The 12,808-nt window shown below is 42.9% G+C and overlaps 1 protein-coding gene across 8 annotated transcripts in view; it reads left to right on the top strand.

The window, feature by feature from the left end:
• LOC118369425 (calcium-activated potassium channel subunit alpha-1) overlaps window positions 1-12,808 on the top strand; it is a 388,748-nt gene that overhangs the window by 305,205 nt on the left and 70,735 nt on the right. The window contains exon 19 of one of the 8 annotated variants that reach the window (XM_052498744.1): window positions 1,309-1,482. The exons of the other annotated variants lie outside the window; for them this stretch is intronic. Coding sequence (XP_052354704.1) covers window positions 1,309-1,482 — 174 coding nt within the window. The remainder of the gene's footprint in view (window positions 1-1,308; window positions 1,483-12,808) is intronic. 8 annotated transcript variants of the gene reach the window in all.

The following is a 12,808-nucleotide window of genomic DNA, read 5'->3' as shown; positions in this document are numbered from 1 at the left end:
TCAAGGCGTCTGAATACTTTCCCAATGCACTGTACATACACACCCTTTCAAGCCTTTCTGGAGGAGTGCTGCTGTAGTGAAACTCTTGTCCTGCTAGCATGAAATGGCCTGGCCAGTCTAGCCAGTAGATTAGTGTGATGGATCCTTAGACCACGGCTGCCGCAGCTGCATGAGGGGATACAGGTACGTGATCCACACCTTTAGCCGGACGGATAGAGGATGTTATGATCTGTTATGTTTTGAATGAAACATTATATGTCTGTATGAGGTTTGCTGCTGAAGACATTGTCCATGCTACTCTCTGGCCCTGAATGACCTCCCCCCTCCCATTCCCCTCTATCCTCTCCCCCCTTTACCCCACTGTCATATTTGCCTTTATACCTGTTATGGCATTTTCAGCCTTAGGACACAGCTTGACCCTTGACCCTGAGACCATTTTGACTAGCCAAATTGGATTACAACTTTCAAGTTGTTAAAAACTTTATTGATCAAAACAAGACTTTGGGATGAAATTGAAAGAGCTTAATTTGACCATGGCAATATATTGCACACAATTGTCACTGCAGTTTGGCACTCTTGCCGTATATGAAGCACCCTAATATTTTAGGCGGGGGTTGGATCCAAAATTATTTTCCAATCGTTTTGTTTGAAACAGAACCCCTTTTGTACTTTTTTTTAACCTGTCAAATCAACATAGTTTTTACATTCATAGCTCATTAATTTACTCCACCAATTATCAAGGATAGAGAAGCTACAGAATGGGTAGATCTTTACATGTTTCATTGGTCGTATAAGTCCAGGCGCGAGATGCGACTGAAATTTCAGTGGTGGGCAGAGAGCGAGAAAGATGGGTGGACATAAAGAGGGCTTGGCTTGAAGCGCTAAACATCATGACGTCAATTGGAATGTGTTTAGTTTATTACTAGCATCAGAACTTCACTTATAAAATAATGATATACTAGACATGAAAACAATTTTCGGACCAAAAAAACTGTTCAAAAGATGATTTAAAAATAATGGTTCGGTTCCGGAATACTAGAGATGACTTTCGGTTCTTTTTCTGTTCCTTGACAATTGTTGTTCTTTTATGGTTTCCTTTTGTGTTTCCTGAACCGGTTCCAACCCCTGATTGTAGGTGCCCTTTACTGGTCTTTTTTGTGGGTCTCAAGCCTGCGTGAGCTGGTATCTAAAGGCTTTGCATTTATTATCTTTATGGAGTTACCTTCTGCCTTCCCTGGATGACTATTTCACCTTTTGCCATTAACCTGCTGCTTTTCCTCTTCCTCTCATCCCAAAACATGACTGTAGCCAAGATGTCCGCCTACAAACAAATGAAACTGGCATGTTGTTTTGATTGCGGCCGTTCAGAGCGAGACTGCTCTTGCATGTCAGGCAGTGCACATAGTAACATGGACACCCTACAGAGGGCCTACCCACTCTCCTCTGTCTCTGTTCATGATTGCGCAACCACTTTACGTGCCTGTAAGTTACACCGCCCAACACATGCTGTTACATGTCTGTTCTGTGTGTGGACCATGTACCTTTGTGCTTTATCCGTAACGTTGTCCATGTGGCGGAGCTTCCATAGTTGCTGTTGTTGCTTATTTAAATGTATTTGTGATAATATTGTTTTTAAATTTGAGTAGTATTTATTATTATATTTTCTGTGGATTGTATTGGGTGGCAGTGATGGTGTTGCTTTGTGGTGCTGCTCTACTGTAGCTGTTAGCTCTGTGGCTAGCGCCTGCTACATCTGTCAGCCACTCGGATGGGGACTGCTATTAGACAGTTGGTGTTTTGTGTGTTATATTCTTTCAAATACTGTATATCTATAATTATGATGAAGAAAAACATGACTTCGTTGAAGGGATGATTTATTTCTATTTATTTGTGTTGTTGTTTTGTCTTACTTTGTTTATGAAGGCATCGCAAGCCTATAGAGGAACCTCCTTGCTAATTGTGTTTCTGTTCTGTTCCTGATAATTTTATTTCACGCACACAGGACTGACTTGTGCAGGAACGAGAGCCATGTTCATCAACTGATATTCATATATAATGTAGATATGTAGCATATCAAGTGGGCTTTATCTTACTACTGAACAAGATGACATCATGATATACAACAGGAGGGCAATGGCAAAAGCGGAGAGTTTTCATAAAAGTATAAAAACAGTACAGTGACTGTTGAATTTTTAAGAATCCGAAAGTATATTTTTATTCCATTGTTTGCTAGCTGGTTAGCTAGCGCACACGCATTGACCACCATTGAAAACATTGCAATTAACTAGCTAGCCAGTTAATATAACTTGTATTCTCCAAATGTACACTACCGGTAAAAAGTATTAGAATACCTACTCATTCAAGGGTTTTTCTTTATGGTCCTTCTGTAGCTCAGTTGGTAGAGCATGGCGCTTGTAACGCCAGGGTAGTGGGTTCGATTCCCGGGACCACCCATACGTAGAATGTATGCACACATGACTGTAAGTCGCTTTGGATAAAAGCGTCAGCTAAATGGCATATATTATTATTATATATTATTATTTTTTTTTACTATTTTCCACATTGTAGAATAATAGTGAAGACATCAAAACTATGGAATAACACATGGAATCATGTAGTAACCAAAAAAGTGTTAAACAAATCTAAATATATTTTATATTTGAGATTTTTCAAAGTAGCCACCCTTTGCCTTGACGACAGCTTTGCACACTCTTGGCATTCTCTCAACCAGCTTCACCTGGAATTATTTTCCAACAGTCTTGAAGGAGTTCCCACATATGCTGAGCACATCCCAAACCATCTCAATTTGGTTGAGGTTAGGTGATTGTGGAGGCCAGGTCATCTGATGCAGCACTCCATCAGCCTCCTTCTTGGTAAAACAACCCTTACACAGCCTGGAGGTGTGTTGGGTCATTGTCCTGTTGAAAAACAAATTATAGTCCCACTAAGCCCAAACCAGATGAGATGGCGTATCGCTGCAGAATGCTGTGGTAGCCATTCTGGTTAAGTGTGCCTTGAATTCTAAATAAATCACAGACAGTGTCACCAGCAAAGCACCCCCACACCATAACACCTCCTCCTCCATGCTTTACGGTGGGAAATACACATGTGGAGATCATCCGTTCATCCATACCGCATCTCACCAAGACATGGCAGTTGCAACCAAAAACCAACTTGGGCTCCAGATCAAAGGACACATTTCCACTGGTCTAATGTCCATTGCTCGTGTTTCTTGGCCCAAGCAAGTCTCTTCTTCTTATTGGTGTCCTTTAGTAGTGGTTTCATGCAGCAATTCGACCATGAAGGCCTGATTCACGCAGTCTCCTCTGGACAGTTGATGTTGAGATGTGGCTGTTACTTGAACTCAGAGGCTGGTAACTCTAATGAACTTATCCTCTGCAGCAGAGGTAACTCTGGGTCTTACATTCCTGTGGCAGTCCTCATGAGAGCCAGTTTCATAATAGCGCTTGATGGTTTTTGCGACTGCACTTGAAAAACCTTTTCAGGATTGACTGACCTTCATGTCTTATAGTAATGATGGACTGTCATTTCTATTTGCTTATTGAACTGTTCTTGCCATAATATGGACTTAGTACTATTTGGTAAAATACCATCTTCTGTATACCCCCCAACCTTGTCACAACACAACTGATTGGCTCAAACGCATTAAGAAGGAAATAAATTCCACAAATACATGTTTTACAAGTTGCCAGCAGCATACCACCGTGCATACCACTGCTGGCTTGCTTTTGAAGCTAAGCAGGGTTGGTCCTGGTCAGTTTCTGGATGGGAGACCAGATGCTGCTGGAAGTGGAGTTGGAGGGCCAGTAGGAGGCACTCTTTCCTCTGGTCTAAAAAAATATCCCAATGCCCCAGGGCAATGATTGGGGACACTGTCCTGTGTAGGGTGCCGTCAATCGGATGGGATGTTAAACGGGTGTCTTGAATCTCTGAAGTCATTAAAGATCCCATGGCACTTATCGTAAGAGTAGGGGTGTTAACCCTGGTGTCCTGGCTAAATTCCCAATCTGGCCCTCAAACCATCACAGTCACCTAATAATCCCCAGTTTACAATTGGCTCATTCATCCCCCTCCTCTCCCCTGTAACTATTCCCCAGGTCGTTGCTGGAAATGAGAACATGTTCTCAGTCAACTTACCTTGTAAAATAACGGATAAATTAACAAGGCACACCTGTTAATTGAAATGTATTCCAGGTGACTACCTCGTGAAGCTGGTTGAGAGAATGCCAGGAGTGTGCAAAGCTGTCAAGGCAACGGGCTATTTGAATAATCTCAAATATAACACTTTTTTTTGGTTACTATATGATTCCATATGTGTTATTTCATAGTGTTGATGTCTTCACTATTATTCAACAATGTGAAAAATAGTACAAATAAAGAAAAGCCCTACAAGTTCTACACCTTTTGACCGGTAGTGCATGTTAACTAGCTTAGGAGTATAACTCACATCTGCTTTTGACATCAGGATACGATTTGAGTACTGGTTATCTCCAAAATTGGTTAGTAGCTTTGACTGCATGTTGACAGTTCGTTCAGAGCCTGTTGCTAGCCACAGTACAAAATTAATTTTACCATGTTCCCGTGAAGCAATTCTAATGACAGTCCACCACAACATAATTTCTGATTAGCAAGAGGTAGGTAGTCTGTGTTTAAAAAAACACAGTTTGAGGTCCCTGTGTTTGAGATCCTTGTGGGTTTTCTCCATTGGTGTCCATGGGAAATTGGACTTCCCAGGAAAACCAGGGGGGTGGGGCTTAGCGATTTATTGGCTCTTCACAAAATCCCACCCTCTTTTGTGGCCACGCCCTGTTCCGTATGATGTAATTTTGCTGACTGTACTTTTAAAGTTTCTCACTGTTTACATCCTCATTGCCAGACTTCCACCACGTTTCTCTTCAAGGTTCTCACCGTGGCTTATTACATGATTATATGTGATTATAAGACTCTTGTCTGTCAGAGTATTGTGGTATGTTGATTGTGTATCTCTCTTCATTATTATAGGACATGGGTTAATCTCCCTATGAGAAAACAACGAATATGATGAGTGTTTAGTTCTTTGGAAATACTTTTCCAGTTACCTTCCGATCGTGTCCCTCAGCCATGTTTCTCATCCAGCCCCAACCAGCCAATAGATAGGGATTGAGGGAGCTAGCTACTCCCCACGATTAATGGAAAGAACTCTTGCTCTCTTTTCCCAGACTTGATCTTTGTCCCATCAAATGACTTCCTCCTCTTCCTCAGTAATCAGGAACCCAGGAAAACATGTTCTGTTTCCTTGAAGGGATAGGACACTTTTTTAAGGTGTAGCTTATTTTACATTTACCGAGGGTGTTGTTGTGTCTTCCACATTTTTACATTTGTTAGTTGGTTATTTAGCAACATCCAGATTGCTAGTGGAAACAGATTAAACCAGTGAGCGGTGCATTCAAAAGCGTGGGAACTTAGCTCTCTGTTGCTCCCCATCTGATTTCCTCCTCAGCATTCTCCCATCATCTGGGAGTGAGCTCGGACTAGATTAGTGTCAACCGGCTGATGTTGAGTTTTTCCTCTTGTAGGTTGGTGGGCCACGACTCTCCGTCTGCACCTATAGCTGGCCATTCTGGAAGTTACTGATCTCTCTCCTCCGTCAGCCCCTCCTAGGATTTCAGGGAATCTTCCTGCCTTGGATTTCTTCCTGTTTTCTTTATTAAAGCGGAAATCTGCACTCGCTTCAACCATTTTTGGACTTGGAATGATATGTACCCATTGGTTCATGAAGAATATAACTTATAACATTTAAATGTAAATGTAAATGTTACCTCATGAGCTTAGTTCAACTGTCGGCCACCATCAGCTCCATCTATGAATTTGCAAATGGTTACATTTCTCCAGCCCCATCCCTCAGCTTTTTACCAAAAGGGGTGAAAATGCTCTGTTATTGTTTCAACTGCGGATTTCCCCATTTTACTCTTGAGAGAGAGAATAGGGTCGCAATGTCTGTTAGGGATCGCAGTCATTGGATTTTCTCTCTGTCTTTTTTCTGTCTTTCAGAGTGGATAGGATGTCTCTGATAGGATGTCTCAGATCACGACTTCATTCACATCTGAAATGGAGTTTCCTCTCTGGATAACTGGTTTCTTTTTGGATAGTGTTTTCTTATTTATTTAATGTATCTGCGAGGCACTTCACGTCGTATGTTATTAACATGTTACATTTTGATCACATGTTATGCAGAGTTGTTTGCCAATTGAAATAGTAGACATGTGAAACGCATAGCTCTGTCTAAATCTAAAGTGGTTGTGCTTCTTTCTTCGTAAGAGCAGTGATTCAGCTAGGAGGTGAACCTTGTAGAGTTCATCTTTGGGACAGACACACTGTTTTTGATCTCTCAGGGTATTGTTTGTCCCAGCTTATACTTTTTCTGGAGACCATCTGGTTACTTCTGAGCTCAGTGGTAGAGCATGGCGCTTGTAGCATGGGCCAGGGTAAATCTGGGGTTGGATCCTGCGGGACCAGTGATTCATACGTAGAATGTATGCACACATGACTGTAAGGGACTTTGGATAAAAGCGTCTGCTAAATGGCATATATTATTATTTATTATACCATCTGGGGTTCGAGCCTGGAGGCTGGGGCTGGGTCCTACTGGGGCTGGACCTGCTGGGGCCTGCTGGGGCTGGGGCCTGCTGGGGCTGGGCCTGCTGGGGCCTGCTGGGGCTGGGCCTGCTGGGGCCTGCTGGGGCTGGACCTGCTAGGGCCTGCTAGGGCTGGACCTGCTGGGGCCTGCTGGGGCTGGGGCCTGCTGGGGCTGGGCCTGCTGGGGCCTGCTGGGGCTGGACCTGCTGGGGCCTGCTGGGGCTGGGGCCTGCTGGGGCTGGGCCTGCTGGGGCCTGCTGGGGCTGGACCTGCTGGGGCCTGCTAGGGCTGGACCTGCTGGGGCCTGCTGGGGCTGGACCTGCTGGTGCCTGCTGGGGCTGGGCCTGCTGGGACTGGACCTGCTGGGTCTGAACCTGCTGGGGCTGGACCTGCTGGGGCTGGACCGGCAGGGGTTAGGGTTAGGGGTTAGAGTCAGGAGAAGGGGTTTGGACCTGAAGCTGGGTCTGTGTGCTGTGAGCAAGTCTGGGTCTTACTTACGGAGGAAGGGAGGTGTGTGTGTGTATGTATGTATATATGTGTGTGTGTGTCAGCAGCAGGCGTTCCTTATCCAGCCTGACGTGGAAATTATGTTTGCATTTTCATTTCTCTGGCCCTGCTGGTCCATCACCGAAACCTGCTCTGACAGCTCCTGTCCACCAGGCAAGCTTGGTTCCCCCTTCTCCCAACCGTGTTCCTCTGTTGCACTACCCCTCAGACGCTAGCCGGTTAGCCTGCCGCCTCTGCGGGCGCGGGCAGATCGATAGCGACAGATGCCAGAGCCAGCGAGGGTCCCTGTTTGAGGGTGTGTGTCACAGGGCAGCCCTGGGCCTTCACTGTGACCTTTACTGTTGCCGACAGAACAGAGCAGGGAGGGATAATATAGCTAGCTAGCTCACTGTCTGACTCATCCCAAATAGGACTCTATTCCAAATATAATAGGACCCTATTCCCTATATAACAGCACCATATTCCCTATATAATAGGACTCTATTCCCTCTATAACAGCACCATATTCCCTATATAACAGCACCATATTCCCTATATAACAGCACCATATTCCCTATACAATAGGACCCTATTCCCTCTATAATAGCACGCTATTCCCTATATAATAGGACTCTATTCCCTCTATAACAGCACCATATTCCCTATATAATAGGACCCTATTCCCTCTATAACAGCACCATATTCCCTATATAATAGGACCCTATTCCCTCTATAATAGCACCCTATTCCCTATATAATAGCACCCTATTCCCTATATAGTAGCACCCTATTCCTTATATAATAGCACCCTATTCCCTATATAGTAGCACCCTATTTCCTCTATAATAGAACCCTATTCCCTATATAATAGCACCCTATTCCCTATATAGTAGCACCCTATTCCCTCTATAACAGCACCATATTCCCTATATAATAGCACCCTATTCCCTATATAATAGCACCCTATTCCCTATATAGTAGCACCCTATTCCTTATATAGAAGCACCATATTCCCTATATAGAAGCATCCTATTCTCTATATAATAGCACCCTATTCCCTATATAGTAGCACCCTATTCCTTATATAGAAGCACCCTATTCTCTATATAATAGGACCCTATTCCCTATATAATAGCACCCTATTCCCTATATAATAGCACCCTATTCCCTATATAGTAGCACCCTATTCCTTATATAGAAGCACCCTAGTCTCTATATAGAAGCACCCTATTCCCTATATAGAAGCATCCTATTCTCTATATAATAGCACCCTATTCCTTATATAGAAGCACCCTAGTCTCTATATAGAAGCACCCTATTCCCTATATAGAAGCAACCTATTCTCTATATAATAGCACCCTATTCCCTATATAGTAGCACCCTATTCCTTATATAGAAGCACCCTATTTCTTATATAGAAGCACCCTAATCCCTATATAGAAGCACCCTATTCTCTATATAATAGCACCCTATTCCCTATATAGTAGCACCCTATTCCTTATATAGAAGCACCCTAGTCTCTATATAGAAGCACCCTATTCCCTATATAGAAGCACCCTATTCTCTATATAATAGCACCCTATTCCCTATATAGTAGCACCCTATTCTCTATATAATAGCACCCTATTCCCTATATAGAAGCACCCTATTCTCTATATAATAGCACCCTATTCCCTATATAGAAGCACCCTATTCTCTATATAATAGCACCCTATTCCCTATATAGTAGCACCCTATTCCTTATATAGAAGCACACTAGTCTCTATATAGAAGCACCCTATTCCCTATATAGAAGCACCCTATTCTCTATATAATAGCACCCTATTCCCTATATAGTAGCACCCTATTCTCTATATAATAGCACCCTATTCCCTATATAGAAGCACCCTATTCTCTATATAATAGCACCCTATTCCCTATATAGAAGCACCCTATTCTCTATATAATAGCACCCTATTCCCTATATAGAAGCACCCTATTCTCTATATAATAGCACCCTATTCCCTATATAGTAGCACCCTATTCCTTATATAGAAGCACCCTAGTCTCTATATAGAAGCACCCTATTCCCTATATAGAAGCACCCTATTCTCTATATAATAGCACCCTATTCCCTATATAGTAGCACCCTATTCTCTATATAATAGCACCCTATTCCCTATATAGAAGCACCCTATTCTCTATATAATAGCACCCTATTCCCTATATAGAAGCACCCTATTCTCTATATAATAGCACCCTATTCCCTATATAGTAGCACCCTATTCCTTATATAGAAGCACACTAGTCTCTATATAGAAGCACCCTATTCCCTATATAGAAGCACCCTATTCTCTATATAATAGCACCCTATTCCTTATATAGAAGCACCCTATTTCTTATATAGAAGCACCCTATTCCCTATATAGAAGCACCCTATTCTCTATATAATAGCACCCTATGTAGCCTACGATGCGATACTGGTGATCGTTGTAAGGAGAACAAAAACTACTTAGCCTACATTTGAACACCACCGCAGATGATTCACTACTTGGCATCTTCCCAATGAAGTAACCTAGATTAGTTGTTTGGCTACTTGAACAGAACTAGGGCCTGTCACTCGCACCTCTTCCAATGCATTGTGGAATAGTGCGCATTGAATTCTACTAATATAGAAGCTAAATTTGTATAACATCCTGGCATTCAAACCGTCCTTGATTTCTGGAAATTCAGATACTCCCGAGAAGACATCGTGCGTGATTGCTTTGTTTCACGTTATTGGTTCATTTCCCTTTTCAAAATGTTGCATACTTAATTTTTTCGCATGCTCAAACAGTCTGCTATTTAGGACACAGGTACTGTATGGGTATTCAGACACAGCCACTAACTATGGTGTGTTAGGGGTGCTCTGGTCCAGACGGTGGTGTGTGTGTTTGTCCCTCCCTCATGTGTTATCGAGAGTTATGGGTAGACGTTTGTGTGACTGTCTCTCTGGTTGGGTTTGGTGTGTGTTCTGTTCAGTCTGTAGTCTCGGCTCATCCGTTCTGTATTGAATACTCCTCTACCCTGGAAGCCCCGACCCTTTTGATGAAGCTACACAAAACCCTCTTGATAGCGCCATGATAGACCCACCCTAACCCTGATCGATCAATCAATCAATGCTTGGGTTAGTTTCAATGTAAGGGGAACAACTTCAACACATTGCTGAGCAACTTGTGAAGTGGTGCTTAGCAGTGAGTTCAGTTCAGCTCATCTGAAAAGGATTCCTGATATCGTCCCACAGTTTTGTTCCATTTTCCAGAAGCACAGCGTTATCCCCTCCTTAGTTTTACCTAGCTCTCTCTGTGCCCATACAATCTGTCACTCTCATTCACCCCATCCATCGCCGTTTTGCACTGTTCTCTCCATTCAGCTCACATTTTGCGCCACCACCGATGAGCTTTAAAATAGTGCTAATTCACTGTCTAACAATTTTCTTTTTACATCTGTCTGGGATGTCTGTCTCTGTCCATCTCTCTCATCATGATCATCACCACTCTCTTCCTCCATGTAACCTGTCATTTGTCTCTTGCACTTCTCCTCAGCCAAATATAAGTATAATGGATATGTCAGATCACGTAAGTGTGTTTCTCTGTCTCTCCCCATCCTTGCTTCTGCGATCAACCCCCCACCCAAACCCCTCCTTGTGTTTAAACCTGTACTAGTCCGCCCCCCCCCAAGTATTAATACAATGCTCTGGTTTGGAGTCCCCCTTTAGTTGTAGAATGCAAAGCTACCATCTTAAAGTCTCTTCTGTACATGATGTGAATTGATACAGAGACCCTTGACAATAATAACAGAGTTTGTCCACAATGATGATGTGTAAATTAATCTCATTGCCTGGCGTGTTATAAGCCCCCCTCCCTTCTCACATCAAAAAATACATTCAGTGCATTCGGAAAGTATTCAGACCCTTTGACTTTTTCCACATTTTGTTACGTTACAACTTTATTCTAAAATGCACAATTATTTTTTTTTATATCAGCAATCTACACACAATACCACATAATGAAAAAGTAAAAACTGTTTTTTTAAAGTGTATGCAAATGTATTAAAAATAAAAACAGAAATCACTTATTTACATAAGTATTCATACCCTTTGCTATGAGACTCAACATTGAGCTCAAGTGCATCCTGTTTCCATGGATCATCCTTGAGATGTTTCTACAACTTGATTGGAGTCCACCTGTGGTAAATTCAATTGATTGGACATGACTTGAAAAGGCACACACCTGTCTATATAAGGTCCCACAGTTGACAGTGCATGTCAGATCAAAAACCAAGCCATGAGGTTGAAGGAATTGCCCGTAGAGCTCCGAGACACAGATCTGGGGAAGGATAGCAAAACATTTCTGCAGAATTAAAAGTCCCCAAGAACACATAATGGCCTCCATCATTCTTAAATGGAAGAAGTTTGGAACCACCAAGACTCTTCCTAGAGCTGGTCGCCTGGCCAAAATGAGCAATCGGGGGAGAAGGGCCTTAGTCAGGGAGGTGACCAAGAACCCAATGGTCACTCTGACAGAGCTCTAGATTTCCTCTGTGGAGATGGGAGAACCAACCAGAAGGACAACCATCTCTGCAGCACTCCACCAATCATGCCTTTATGGTAGAGTGGGAAGCCACTCCTTAGTAAAAGGCACATGACAGCCCACTTGGAGTTTGCCAAAAGGGCACCTAAAGACTCTCATACCATGAGTAACAAGATTCTCTGGTGTGATGAAACCAAGATTGAACTCTTTGGCCTGAATGCTAAGTGTCACGTCTGGAGGAAACCTGGCAACATCCCTACGGTGAAGAATGGTGGTAGTAGCATCGTGCTGTGGGGATGTTTTTCAGCGGCAGGGACTGGGAGACTACTCAGGATCGAGGGAAAGATGAACAGAGAAAAATACAGAGAGATCCTCGACGAAAACCTACTCCAGAGCACTCAGGACCTCAGACTGGGGCGACGGTTCACCTTCCAACAGGACAACGACCCAAAGCACACAGCCAAGACAAAGCAGGAGTGGCTTCGGGACAAGTCTCTGAATGTCCTTGAGTGGCCCAGCCAGAGCCCAGACATGAACCCGATCGAACATCTCTGATGCGACCTGAAAATAGCTGTGCAGCAACGCTCCCCATCCAACTTGAGCTTGAGAGGATCTGCAGAGAAAAATGGGAGAAACTCCCCAAATACAGGTGTGCCAAGCTTGTAGCGTCATACCCAAGAAGACTCGAGGCTGTCAAAGGTACTGAGTAAAGGGTCTGAATACTTTGTGTAAATGTGATATTTCAGTTTTTTATTTTTAATAAATTAGCAAACATTTTGAAAAACCTGGTTTTGCTTCGTTGTTATGGGGAATTGTGTGTAGATTAATGAGGGAAAAAACAATTTCTCAAATTTTAGAATAAGGCTGTAACCCAACAAAATGTGGAAAACGTTGAGGGATCTGAATACATTCCGAAGGCCCTGTTGATAACGTCATTATCTTCTAAGTGACCTAGCTAATTCAGTACCAAACTGTATAACATACATATCCTTTCATATACTTAACATATATTTGTAGCAAATGATTTAAGATCTATGCTCTGTTCTTGATGACGTTGTGTTCAGCTCAGTAAGGTTGTGTTTGTGTTGTGCTGCGTCGAGCAGCAGAGGGCGCTACAACACCAGGAACAACTGCAA

This window comes from Oncorhynchus keta, chromosome 36, assembly GCF_023373465.1.
Source record: "Oncorhynchus keta strain PuntledgeMale-10-30-2019 chromosome 36, Oket_V2, whole genome shotgun sequence".
Lineage (NCBI taxonomy): Eukaryota > Metazoa > Chordata > Actinopteri > Salmoniformes > Salmonidae > Oncorhynchus > Oncorhynchus keta.
The sequence above is the reverse complement of the archived record's forward strand: the minus strand, read 5'-3'. Positions and strand labels throughout refer to the sequence as shown.